The 12,566-nt window shown below is 38.9% G+C and overlaps 1 protein-coding gene across 1 annotated transcript; it reads right to left on the bottom strand.

Moving 5' to 3' along the window:
* Positions 1-6,268: 6,268 nt before the first annotated feature.
* mzt1 (mitotic spindle organizing protein 1) lies at positions 6,269-12,565 on the bottom strand. Its single transcript, XM_085296563.1, has 3 exons — positions 12,273-12,565; positions 11,989-12,134; positions 6,269-6,726 (listed from the first exon to the last, which is right to left on the bottom strand). Exons 1-3 carry the CDS (start codon positions 12,322-12,324, stop codon positions 6,703-6,705), a joined length of 222 nt encoding a protein of 73 aa, XP_085152689.1. The 5' UTR covers positions 12,325-12,565; the 3' UTR covers positions 6,269-6,702.
* Between the last annotated feature and the right edge of the window lies 1 nt (position 12,566).

The raw sequence follows: 12,566 nt of genomic DNA on the forward strand, positions 1-12,566 counted from the left end.
ACACACACACACACTTCCATCATTTACATATGGAGCTTGCAGTCCTTTCAAAGTGGCTTTCACGGAACATTGTGTTGATAATGATCTCGGTCGAGAGGGAGAGAGAGACACAGATCTCCAGAGACCATCTCACCATAAGACAAGGGGGAAGAGGATAAAACTCTGACTGTACTCCAACTCAAAGGACTTTAACACTTCTTTCCCTCCCAACCCCCCCACCTCTCTCGAATAAGCCCTCTTGTGTTTTTTAATTGGCAGAAATTAATCTTTAGGATGTAGATGGTAGATTTACATTCATTAAAAGTCAAGAGAGGAAGCCAGGCTTGATGCTAATCAAATCTGCTTAATTATGCTTAACATGAGTATCTCCAGGGGGAGAGAGAGAGAGAGAAAGAGAGAGAGAGATAGCTAACTCGAACTTTTTACTTTTTGCCTTTGATAACTCCTGCTGAGTATGGCCTTTTCCTTGGCAAAAAGAAATGTCACGACTCTCTTTCTCCATCTGTAGAAAATACACCGATAAAGCCATTAGTGTTGAGAAGAGCTGATTCATGTTGTAAATTCCCACCTTTAAGTGTTTAATAGGTAGTAAAATGTTCGGTTCTAACCTCCCAGGGCAGGGCTTTGCACGTTTTTAGCCATCATCTGATAGGCTTATAGATTCGTTGATCTATGATGAACTCAGTCAACTTTGCACAACGGTATAAACAAGGACCTGATGAGTAATATGCCAGCCTAGAGGAAAGCTTCGCACCTATAAACTGCACCGCTAGGTTACAGTTTAATTACATTTTTCATTTTACCAGAGAATACCACTGCAGGATGAACTGGTGGGAAGTGACTTTGTCTCGCAACAGGAAGGTCATGGGTTTAATTCATACAGCAGCTATTGTGCTTAAATTCCCCTGAAAAGAAAACAATGAAGTAGCCCAATACTCAAGTCACTCAAGTATAAAAACACAGTGTGGCACACACAGGAAAACTAATTCATACTTCACTCTAACGTTAATCAAAGCTTGCTCGCAGATCTTGAGAAGTACAGCGTGGTCCTCATTTATTTTGAAGTCTAAATTATCCATTATGAGCACAACACACCTGATTCTCCAACGTAATTATCTTTTTGGGTTATGCGAGCAGCATAGTTTTTAAACTCACTAGAATAAAATGCATGGAATAAAATACTTACATTTTTTAATTGTAAATCTGACAATATCATAGCAGTGAAATGCCAAATCAGTGGTATCCTTAGTCTTTGAAGTGCTTTAAGTTCCTCTTCCTCAGCCTATCTATCTTGACCGCCTGGGAAGATTTTCCCTTCACTGAATATTAGCCTACTGAGTTAATTAATGTTTAATATCTTCTTCAGGACCTCTAATTGCACCAGTAGTATTATAATTTAAGTTTTAACCTCCAACATTTCCCTCACTTTATTTTTATTGTATTATATAATCCTTATTAGTTTGTTTAAATGTTTGTTATGTTCGGCGGACTTATTGATTATATTAAAGATTTCCTAGGAAATAACAGTCAGATCCCAAGTGAGTTGCCCCCGCCAGAACAACGAGCTCGCCAGAGAGTTAAATCCAGTTTAAGATGCTTTTTCCTTGCCGTTTCATTGCCTGAATCAAATACACGCAGCTTCCTTTAAGATCCCAATTCTGGCTGCAGTTTTCTTCTTTTAACAGTTCATATTTATCTTGCCACGCTGCCACCATGAGCCAAAGAGACAAAGATAATGTTCATGTTGTGTCGCTGTTTGAAAGCCAAGCTCTGGTCCTTTCCACATGTCTGTTTTGGCCAGTGAGCAGCAGAAGCATGAGGGAAATGTGTAGGTGGTTAGATCAGCCGATGAAGTGTAAATACCACTCAATCTGTTCTCATTAGAGGAGTAAAAACATACGAATCACTTCGCCTCTATTAAAAATGCCCCAGGGTCCTAGTTAAGTGTGTGTGTGTGTGTGGTCATATATGTGCTTGTGTGAAAGAGAAGGAGGGGGGTAATGACAGAATGATGTTTTGGCATTTGTGTCTGCAGTGGGGATCTGAAATGCCACCACCATCAATGCTGCTTAATTCTCAGAAACATACACTTAATCTGAACAGACAATCCGTTCCGACAGCCACTGTCATGATTCAAATCAACTTGGAGTGAAGAGTGTGCGTGTGCTCTTGTGAGTGAGAGAGCATGTTATTGTGTTTTGGTATGTCATTAGGTGCCTGTGAGCGTGTGCGTGTGCATGACCAAGATATCACACATCCATTCCACATTCCCCTATGATAATGTGGATTGATTATGGATATGATAATGAGAGGCCGGCACGGCGTCGCGACCTTCACAAGGTCTAATTGAAACAAGCGTTGGTCCTCCGAAGCACTTATCAAGTCACACAGCACATCATTAATCACGCAGAATACAAGCTGTCACTGTAACACACATGCAAACACACACACACACGCGCGTGCACACATTCTCTAAATTTTTCTGTTTTTCTAATATACACACACACACGCATACTCTCCATCTCCCTTCTCCTTTCTCTCCCTCTCTCTTACACACACACAAGCGCACACACAATGCAAGCTGTCACTACAATATGCCTGGCATTGTCTTCTTTTAAGGAGAGTGGACAGCTCGTCCACCCTCCATCTCTATTTTCTACAAGAAAAGTTGAAGAACAAACAAGCTGTTGGAGTTAAACCTTACAAATAAGAAAGAGGAGAGGGAGATTGTTAAAGCAATCCAGCAAACAGAAACAGCTGTTCACTCCAGAAAAACTCTCCTGAAATTGAATTAGCACAAGTTGTTTTACTACCTGCTTTTATTAGAAGACAATTTAACAACCAAATGTGATTCCAATGTCTGATTAAGGCAGCATATGGTGCCTACCTGTTAAACACAAAGTGTTCAGTACCAGCTTAACGCCTCAGTGAGTCACTCGAATAAACTAATAAGCTCAATATCATATTAGTCATTACATAGTCCAACACACAAAATTTCAATCTGATAAAAAGGTGGTTTCATTATCATCACAGGGAAAACACAAGGGAGTTTGCATGCGCTGCCGATACCATCATCAACTTTGTTAATTGTTATTCAATTAACTGCTTTTGTTAATGAAACCAATTAATACTTTAAAACAAGCAGGGAGATATACGATTATTATGCATCTATGCAGAGCACAGCTAATTACAACTGTAAATCAATCATTTCCAAATTAATCATCTTGGAAAATGTCCAAAAACAACAAAGTCACTAAAAGACTTTGGAAGTTTTTTGCTTTTTTTTTTTTTTAAACATATTTTGATTGCCATGCTATTATCTTGTCTAATGATTGTTAACGATCCTTTAAAGAGTTTATGATCCAATTTCCTTGCTATGTAATTGAATTGGAACCTAAACAGTATAATCTTAAGGTTTAAAAATGTGCCCAGTATTTAATCAGCGGTGGAGCATTGGCGAAATCACTAACAAGGTCACAGAACTCCTCTTGGGGCAAATACAGTCAGTGGAGCTTCACCTTGCGGAAGGATGAGGGCCAAACAGGCTCAAACCGTTACAGAAATATTAATCAATCATTTCAATACAGACCTCCAGGATATGCTCCACTGCTTAGTAATGACATTTTTTTTAATCAGTGTTAGAAGAACCGTTTTAATTTCCTGCTTAAGTTATCCTTACTTAAGTAGGTACACCAATTACCAGTAAAGGATCTGCTCTACAAATATTACTTCAAACAATACTGGAGTGCTGCTATTGAGGCTAATGTACTACTGCACAATCTGTACTGTTATGATCAATAGTTTGTGATAGCTGTGAGATGGAATGGATAAACATTTTTAAAACAATAACCAAACCCACCACCGTGTAAAAAAAAAAAAAACACAAAAAACTGTTGCTTTCTGCTTATGGTCCCATGGCACTTGCTCTAAAACAAGTTGATGCCATTAAAGCAATAGTCTCGAGAGAATCTTTAAAAAATTTAAGTGCCATTATCCTGTACTAGAGACCATAGTGGCCACTGCACAGCAAAAGATAATACTTACTAGCAAAATTAACTTGAAACCTAAAAATATTCCCATACAGAAAAAAGGAGCCAAAATTACTGTACGTTAAGTGGATCCCAGTTGCTTATGCGTTCATGTAACACACATTTTAACGCAAGCTATGTGGATATTATAGGTTTTAAACCTAATCCTTGAAATATTGTAGCAGAAGTATAAAGTCGCATTTAAATTACTGAAAAAAAGGACTGAATACTTCTCTATTACTTCCCATCACTGTGTGGATTGTGCAAATGCAAGTATCTTAGTGGTGGTAAAACATTTGTTAGACATAGAATATTTCAAATAGTGAACTTTGTCTCTTCTTTTATAACTCAATTAAATTTTTTTTAATTCTTACCACTACCACACAATTTTAATAACTTGTCAAAAATGATGTTTTCTTTTAAACCAAAAATTCTAGCCTTCATGGACAAACAAAGCCACGTCTCTGTAGGGAACGCCTCACCCCAGCCTATTTATTGCTGAAGGTAATTAGTGACCTGAACACACAGAGATTTTTGACTTTTGTTTAAACTCTGCTTTAAATTAGTCTCTCCACTGTAGTTGTTTTCATACGCCAATATTGCTGTAATTTAGGTTTGGAAAAACATCAACAGACCATCTCTCCCTTTACTTAGAGACCTTCTAATCAGTCCAGTCTAATTATTTTCCTAATATCCACTGCACACACCTGAACTGTAATTGCTGCACATAGATCTTTCACTTTTAAATGAGACTGGCCTCATTTATCAGAAAAAATAATCCTCGCCCTGGATAATTATCAGACATACAAATATAAACACCTTTAGAAGTTTTTACGTGAGGACCCGCTCGCCTCTTAAGTTGATACAGTCATGTGACCTGACCAGTGCCCTAGTTGAACACCTCTTAGATGTTCATGCATATATGGACGCTAATCTCTGTTAGGACTGTGGGATTTGGGAATATTTTGTTTAACAGAGATCAAAGTAGCTGCTAGGATGAGGAGAAACCTTCAAACACATCAAACAGAGGGCAATACATCCCGAATCCCATGCCCATAGTAGCCAATCAAGCCGTGCATAACAATTTTCCTTTTGTAAAAGAAAAAGATTCCAGGTTTTGGTCTTCCTTCATCAGCATCTCCTGTGGCTCACCCCCCACCGAGACCTGGGGTTGTTTTGGCTTACGGACTATCAAGCAGAGCCACCGTATCGAGTCTGTATGTCTCTCATTCTTGGTTAAACACGGTGTTGGTAAAGAAGAACAGAGAGATACTGTGTTAGGAGATCAAAGCAGCAGTACAGAGATTTAGACTCGGAGCCTGTCAGTCAAGATGGCGAGACAAAGCAGAAGAAGACAGAAATGCTTACACACACACACACGTGCTCTCCTGCTCAATCGCTGGCTTTCTCTGTGGCGTGCCTGTGAGCGGTGAGGTGTTACTGTCAGATGGCTTAGGGGCTACTCATTTGTAGACATCTACAGCACCGCATGAACACCTAAGCTCTCACACATAAGGGGACACAGACAAGCTACTGATAAAAGCCTGTGTGAATAAGAGGTCTCCTCTAGCCTATATATGGCCTGTGGAGGAATGTTCCCTGCTCTCAGCATTTTCTCTCGTCTCGAAGATGAATAGATCTATTTTAAAGACAGGACAAAAACAAAACAATGCATGTGCTTGTACGTGATTTAGGAGTTTTATTCCTTGTTGATCAAAGATGTGTTTTCTTTTTTTTTTGGGGTGGGGGGGGGCAAGTTTGCAGTATTCTCCAATGATTTTTGAGAATAGAGCACAGACGTAAAGGAGGAAAGATTTCAGAGCAACAGTGCATCCTGCTGTAAAGAATGACCCTTGTTCAAGTCTTCGTTTTTGAAGTGCGTCCTGCACGGTCTGTTTTTGTATTACACTGTGCAATGTTCCGCCAGTATCTTTTCCTTTTCACCCAGTCTGACAGGAAAAATAATTTCCTTTGTAAAATCCTGCACAAAGATAACCTCCCAATAAAAGGTGAAGGGGTGCAACTATGAATTCATCGGGATGGATTTGGAAAACTGGCTCAACATAAAACAAAAATAAAGAAATAAAATGTGAAAAAAATGTGATTTTAAAAAGTACCTGATTAAAATCACAGAAATGGTGAGTCAGTAGGAAAAACTTGGTGGAATAAATTACAACTGTGCAAGCTTCCCAACAGCGATAAAGACCCCTGACTGTAATAAGAAAGACAACACCACCTGGTGGCCGCTCACTGTAACACTTTAATTTACACTTCATCTGCTACATGTAAAACAAAAATGGCAAATGTTGAGAAAAAACAGAAATGCAAAACTAAAACAATTCACAATATATTATAGATCTTAAAAAAACAAAACAAATTAATGATCAGAAATCGAGTCTGCACTCAAATTAAGGCAGGAAGTCAATTATAGCCTGAAGTAACAGGAAACACATGGAGTATGTCTATATTTGAGACAGAATGGTTGCGTATGAGCTCATTTCAGGAGAAGACTACATTAAAAACACAAAAGAGAAGCACATTAGTCACCAATTAGACACACAGTGCCAAAACGGAGACAAATCTGATTGGCTGGCGATCCCATGTATGTACACTTGCAGGTAGGAGGCACGATCCCATTAAAAGGTCCAAAAACTTAAGTCATCTGTTTTTATCTTCAGTTTGTACAGTTCTCGGAAGCCTGAAAGAGAAAATAAATAAAATGCTAGTTAGTCATCATCACGACTCATATTTTTACCAGTAAAAAGCATAGGACATCTTTGCCAAACAAAAAATGAATGGGTGGGAAAAGATGAGGAAAACACAAAGGCTGCCTCAAAATTAATATCACACATTACCTTTGATGTGGTTTTTCAGTCTCTGCGATGAGAATAGGGCTGAACGATATATCGCATTTGCGATAATATCGCGACATGATCAAGTGCAATTTTCTAACCGCAAAGGCTGCGATTATACTGCGATTATATTATACAATTCATGGGCTGCATCCTCCTGAGGCCGCATTTGTAGACCGATTACGTCACAGCGACGCGCCGAAGGCTGTCCAAATTACTACCATATCCCAGAATTCATAGCGCGGCCCAGCCAAACTCCAGTTTCCAGCAATGGCGGCCGCTACTAAGTTTTAAAATTACTCATACTAATCTTTCTGGGTCACAAAATAAACTTTTAACATATTTTCAGGCGAGAAAGTAGTTGTGTAAACATCAAATATCTGCTCGGTTTATCAAGATATCCCATATTTGCAAAAGTGCTTCGACGTTTTCAGAGGCGTCTGCTACCCACCAGCTCGACAGCTAGCCGGGAGCTCGAGGGTTACTGATGCGGCCGAGAACGGCACAACTCCCGGCACATCATTTTCAGATCACCGCGGAGTTTCGCTGCTCGGGTTAAACGTAATATATAAGTCACTTAGACAACCTAAAAATGTTATTGTTGGGCTTTTTTCAGTGTTTTGTTTGTTCGTGAGTAAATCGGTTTGGCTGAGATTAAAGTTATTAGATTAGATAAAATAAAACTTTATTAATCCCCCGGGTGGGTTCCTCCTTGGTTTTCACACAGCTGACTAAACGTCAAACAGAAAACTTATTAAACAGAAGTATGAGACAGTCGAGAATTTACACCAGTGTCTGGTTATATTTTAGATAGCAAGAAGCAGACGGCCGAGTTTATTAAACTCCACCGAGACAGCGGTGACGCTAATCAGAACTAGACCATCCAATTTCACGCCTTTAAATTTTAAAGGCGTGTTTGTGTGTGTGTTTATACAATTGCTATTATGTTTGCACTTTATGTGTAATGTTACTGACTGCAGAGATCAGTAAGATGTGTGTATTTTTTATTTATTAGTTTTATTTATTTAATATTATTTTTTAATTGAATGACTGTCTAGTAGTTCACAGATGTCGAAAAACCGAGTGTGGTAAAGCCACTGATTTTTTTTATGTATATTTCTGCAATCTGCACATTGTACTGACTTTCATTTTAATGTTTACACCAGGGTTCCTTGTCAGCACTTTATGCTCAGATGTTTGTAAGCTAAAAATAAACTATTGTGTATGTTCAAATATACTGTTGTGATTGAAGAAGTTAAATAAAAATGTCAGTCATCAATTCATGCATCACCTCATGTCATCATAACAGAGGTCTGTCTTCCAGGAAAGAACAGTTTAAAATTAATGTAATATAGTATTGGCCATACTATATGATGTATTGCTTGTCTTTGTTTAATAATACAGAAGACAAAGACCTTAAAAAATAATCGCATATCGCATCGCAATCGCAATATTGGGGCAAAAAAAATCGCAATTAGATTATTTTCCATAATCGTTCAGCCCTAGATGAGAACCAAAGAGTTTTTTTTTTTGTTTTTTTTTAATTTAGCACAAACAGAAAACTGTAAGCGAAATCAACACAATTAACAGACCAACCAGAACTAAACCTCTCAGTCTGTACTGTCTGTCATTCTGACATACACTCACACCTTGATAGAACCGGGATGGACCACCTTTGGCCTTCAGCACTGAAATAACTCTTCGAGGCACAGACAGAGATTTCAGTCCATACTAACATCACAGCATCACACAGTTGCTGTGGATTTGTCAGCTGCACACCTATGATGCTCTACTGGGATCTGGTAAATCTGGGTGCCATCTGAATACAGTGAAATAACCAGTTTTGGATTATTTGAGCTCTGTTAAATGAAGATAACACACTTTGGTCATTAAAGGGATGGATAAGCTCATCAACAATACTGTCCAGTTTCCACTAAGGGGCCCAAAGAGTGCCAAGAAAACATCCAACCCGATTACACCACCATCAACGTCCTGAATTCTTGATAAAAGGGCGCCTTTGCAAACCGTAGCCTCAGTTTCCTGTTCTTAGCTGACAATAATGCCACCCAGTGTGGTATTCTGCTGCTGTGGGCAATCTGCTTCAATGTTCAGCACATTATACGTTCAAAGATGGTCTTCTACATACATTTGTTGCAACAAGTGGTTCTTTTTAGTTGCTGTTGCCTTCCTATCAGCTCAAAGCAGTCTGGGGATTCATGGCAGGAAAATCCCAGTAGATCAGCAGTTTCTAAAATACTCTGACCAGCCTGTCTGACACCAACAACTATCCTGTGTTCAAAGTCAACTAAATCACCTTTCTGATAATTGGTTTCAGGTTCAGCAGGTTGTTTTGACCATCTCTACATGTCTGCCTAAATACATCAAGACGCTCACATGTGATGGGTTAAGATGTTTGCTGTATTGAGGACTTGAGCAGTTGTACCTAATAAAGTAAGTGTACAGTAGGTCGCTTTTAGATCAATGTTCCTGCCAGCGTCATACTCACAGTAGCCTGATGACACCGAAGGACACGTGTAGAATATTTATCATCAATACCAAAGATTAGTTTGCTTGTGGGCTTGAGCACTGACCACATTTGCTCTTCATGCTTTTTATTTTTGTTCTCCAAGCAAGGTGTGTGTGTGTGTGTGTGTGTGTGTGTGTGTGTGTGTGAGAGAGAGATTTTGAGTACTGGATGGTAATTCTAAGAACGCTGTATGTATCCTTTCATACACAGCTTGAGAGAAAAAGAGATCTCTCTTTGGAATTGGGGAATAGAGAAAATGCAACATACACAAGAAACGCCAAAAATTAGAAATGAGTGAATGGGACAAAATGCTTTTTGCATGTGCTATGACTGTTTATGGCATTTTCTATTTGTTAAGGAAACTGCATGCAGTAAGACTTCTGTTGAGAGATATGAAAAAAAAAAAATGTTACAAAGGCTCACTTATAGTAATGACTTTTTTTGCAAGTTGACTGGGGTGGTCTTTTAGACAGGAAGCCAACAGATTATAGATGCAGCAGAGGATATCTGAAAGGGGCCAATAGCAGCAGGTTAGGAGAGAACTTTATATAAAAACCCCTTCTGTGAATCTGGTACTTCATATCCTGATATGCATTAAATGACCAGAGTTTATTTTCTGGACGACATGTTAAGCCTCTTTCAATGAGCAAAATAATCTTCGTTGGAAGTATGTGTTTAAGATTTGGTTATATTGATTCTTATATCTATGCAAATCTAATAATATGCCCATAATGCTTTAAAATCAGGTGTTTTGCTTACTTTGTGTCGGCATATCTCAGTAAAACTGCAATGGAAAAAGAGGTTCTGTCACCCTACACCAGGCCGCATCTTTATAAACATTCTTAAATTTCAGATGTTATCTTCACACACACACCTGCTGTAGGCAGTTCACCTTTCAGCCTGTCACACTGCCATTGCTGGTGTTCGCTTTAGTATTGACATCAATTAAACATCTGAATAAGTCTGGAAAGACTCGGTTGGCTGGTGTGATGATAAAAAGAACAGGTATTACATATTTGAGGGATTACACACAACACTTTTCTTAAACATAATGGATTAAGTTGCTTAATTATTCCCAGGAGAAAGTTTTCTCCATAAAATGACCTGAAACTCATTGTTTCATAATTATAGAATTTTGTCTCATATTATATAACAGCATAAACCTATACAGTCCCACACACAGAAACAAATCCCTATCCTACTGAAGACACGCATATGATCTTTGCTCTAGTATTTTTCTTTAGTATTTAGGCATGAACACAAAGTATGCTGGGCTGGGGTCAGCATTCGCTCAGCTTTAACATCACTCTGGGTTCTTGGCTAGATTAGCGTTAGCATATCGTCTGTGCAGGTGCTTGTAAAGATCTGTAGTTAGGTTAGCAGCAAAATTCAGTTGTTTTTGTCCTGGACACAGTTTGCAATTTACCATCGCACTGGCTTTTAAAACTAAAGTATTGTTTAGATCCATGCTGTAGACTGTGTCACTATTTTCCTCCTCCAGCGCCATGAGAACTGATAAGCAAATCTGATAGGCAGGCAGGCTAACAATTCCAAAGAATTTAACTACTTGGACCGATTCACACAGACAAGTGACTGCCACTGTGAAAAGTATTAGTATTTTTCTAAACACATAGTTTCAAGCATATTTAACATATTTCAAACAAATGGTCTCGCAGAAATCACCTCTTCCTCGATGTCAAAAAGAGATGTTTGACTTTTAGAGGAAATTTAAAAAAAATAAAATAAAAATAATGCACCGAAGCCCATTAACGTTATAGGCAAGGATGGTAAAACGGTGGACAGGTACTTGAGTGTTCACTTGAATGAAAGACTGGTCTGGAGGATAAATAGTGATGCTATGTACAAGAAGGGTAAGAGCAGACCGGACTTTCTAAGCTCAAATTCAGTTAGCAGTGGGAGGCAGGATCAGTGCCAGAGATGCCAGCAGGATCAACAAACTAATCCACAAGTTTGGAACCATCATTGGCTGGAATCTGGAGTCATTTAAGTCAGTGAGGGACAGGAGGTCACTGAACAAACTGCTTACCATTATGGCCAACTCACTCCATTCCAAACTACAGAGGACTGACTCTGCGTACATAAAAAAAAAGCATTCCTACTGTTCTCTATAAAACTCTACAAGTCTCCTTTACATAACTGGTGAAAAAAGGTGAAACAAGATGGCAGAGATATTTCTGTATCAAACCTTCTTCCTGTGATTTCTCAGATTTATAGTGTACATGTTCTTTTGCCACTGCAAAATTAATGCAGACAGACCTGTGTTCAAATTGGAATCAAAATTAACCTAACCCCATGCATGTCTCTGGACTGTGGGTGGACTGCGAGTACCTGGAGACAATATGCAAAACTTCATACAGAAAGGACCCAGACTGGATTCATGTTGCACTACCTTTCCTAACAAGGAATCAAGTATAAGCCTGTGGTACCTTTAATAATGCTGTAGATTATACCATTTTTATCCTTCTGCCGCTTTAACAATAATTTCCTTGTTGGCTCAGTAAATTATCTACATGTATATACAATGTGAGCTGATTAGCTTTAAGGGAGGCTGTGTCTGTACCTTGAGGGACTCGGAAGCTTTCCGCAGTTCTTTGATGACTGCAGAAAGGGCTTCTGGGTTGATTCCCTGCTCACACAGTCTCACGCATATGGACAGAGACTCCATATCCAAGCCAGTGTTGAGCAACCTGGAGATCTCCAGCAACACTGTTGGGGGAGGAAGTAAAAAGAGACACAGCTATGACACACATGCTAAAACGTACTAATAATAATATATATATAAAGATGAATTTTCAACTATTACACAAATACACAAAACACTACACGCAGAAATTTCATATTTACCGTCCATCGTCTCCCGTACTGCGTTTAGATTTGCGTTTGCTGCACTGGCCATAGTGATGGATGATTATAGCTAGCCAACGCTTGCTAGCAAGTGGCTGACAAATTAAGATTTAGAGACACAACGCAAAAAAATCAGCCAGATTTCAGGCGTTTCGTATACATTTAGATTGAATCAGCAAAAACCAGGCTAGCACAATCACGTAAAGGTCAACATAAGATCCTAGCTAGCTGACAGCGCTCATTGCCGCTACTCGCGAAAGTGTGCTGAAGGAAGTGACGACATGAAATTCTTCA

The sequence above is a fragment of the Mchenga conophoros genome, linkage group LG13, assembly GCF_057382185.1.
Source record: "Mchenga conophoros isolate Kocher_MC1m ecotype Shallow Benthic linkage group LG13, M_conophoros_male_GT1.1, whole genome shotgun sequence".
NCBI lineage: Eukaryota > Metazoa > Chordata > Actinopteri > Cichliformes > Cichlidae > Mchenga > Mchenga conophoros.

Coding starts and splice junctions, on each gene's coding strand:
- mzt1 (XM_085296563.1), bottom strand. CDS start 12,324: ATGGCCAGTGCAGCAAACGCAAATCTAAACGCAGTACGGGAGACGATG. Junction 12,135..12,272: donor AGTACGGGAGACGATGGACG/GTAAATATGAAA, acceptor CTCCCCCAACAG/TGTTGCTGGAGATCTCCAGG. Junction 6,727..11,988: donor AAGCTTCCGAGTCCCTCAAG/GTACAGACACAG, acceptor TTTCTCTTTCAG/GCTTCCGAGAACTGTACAAA.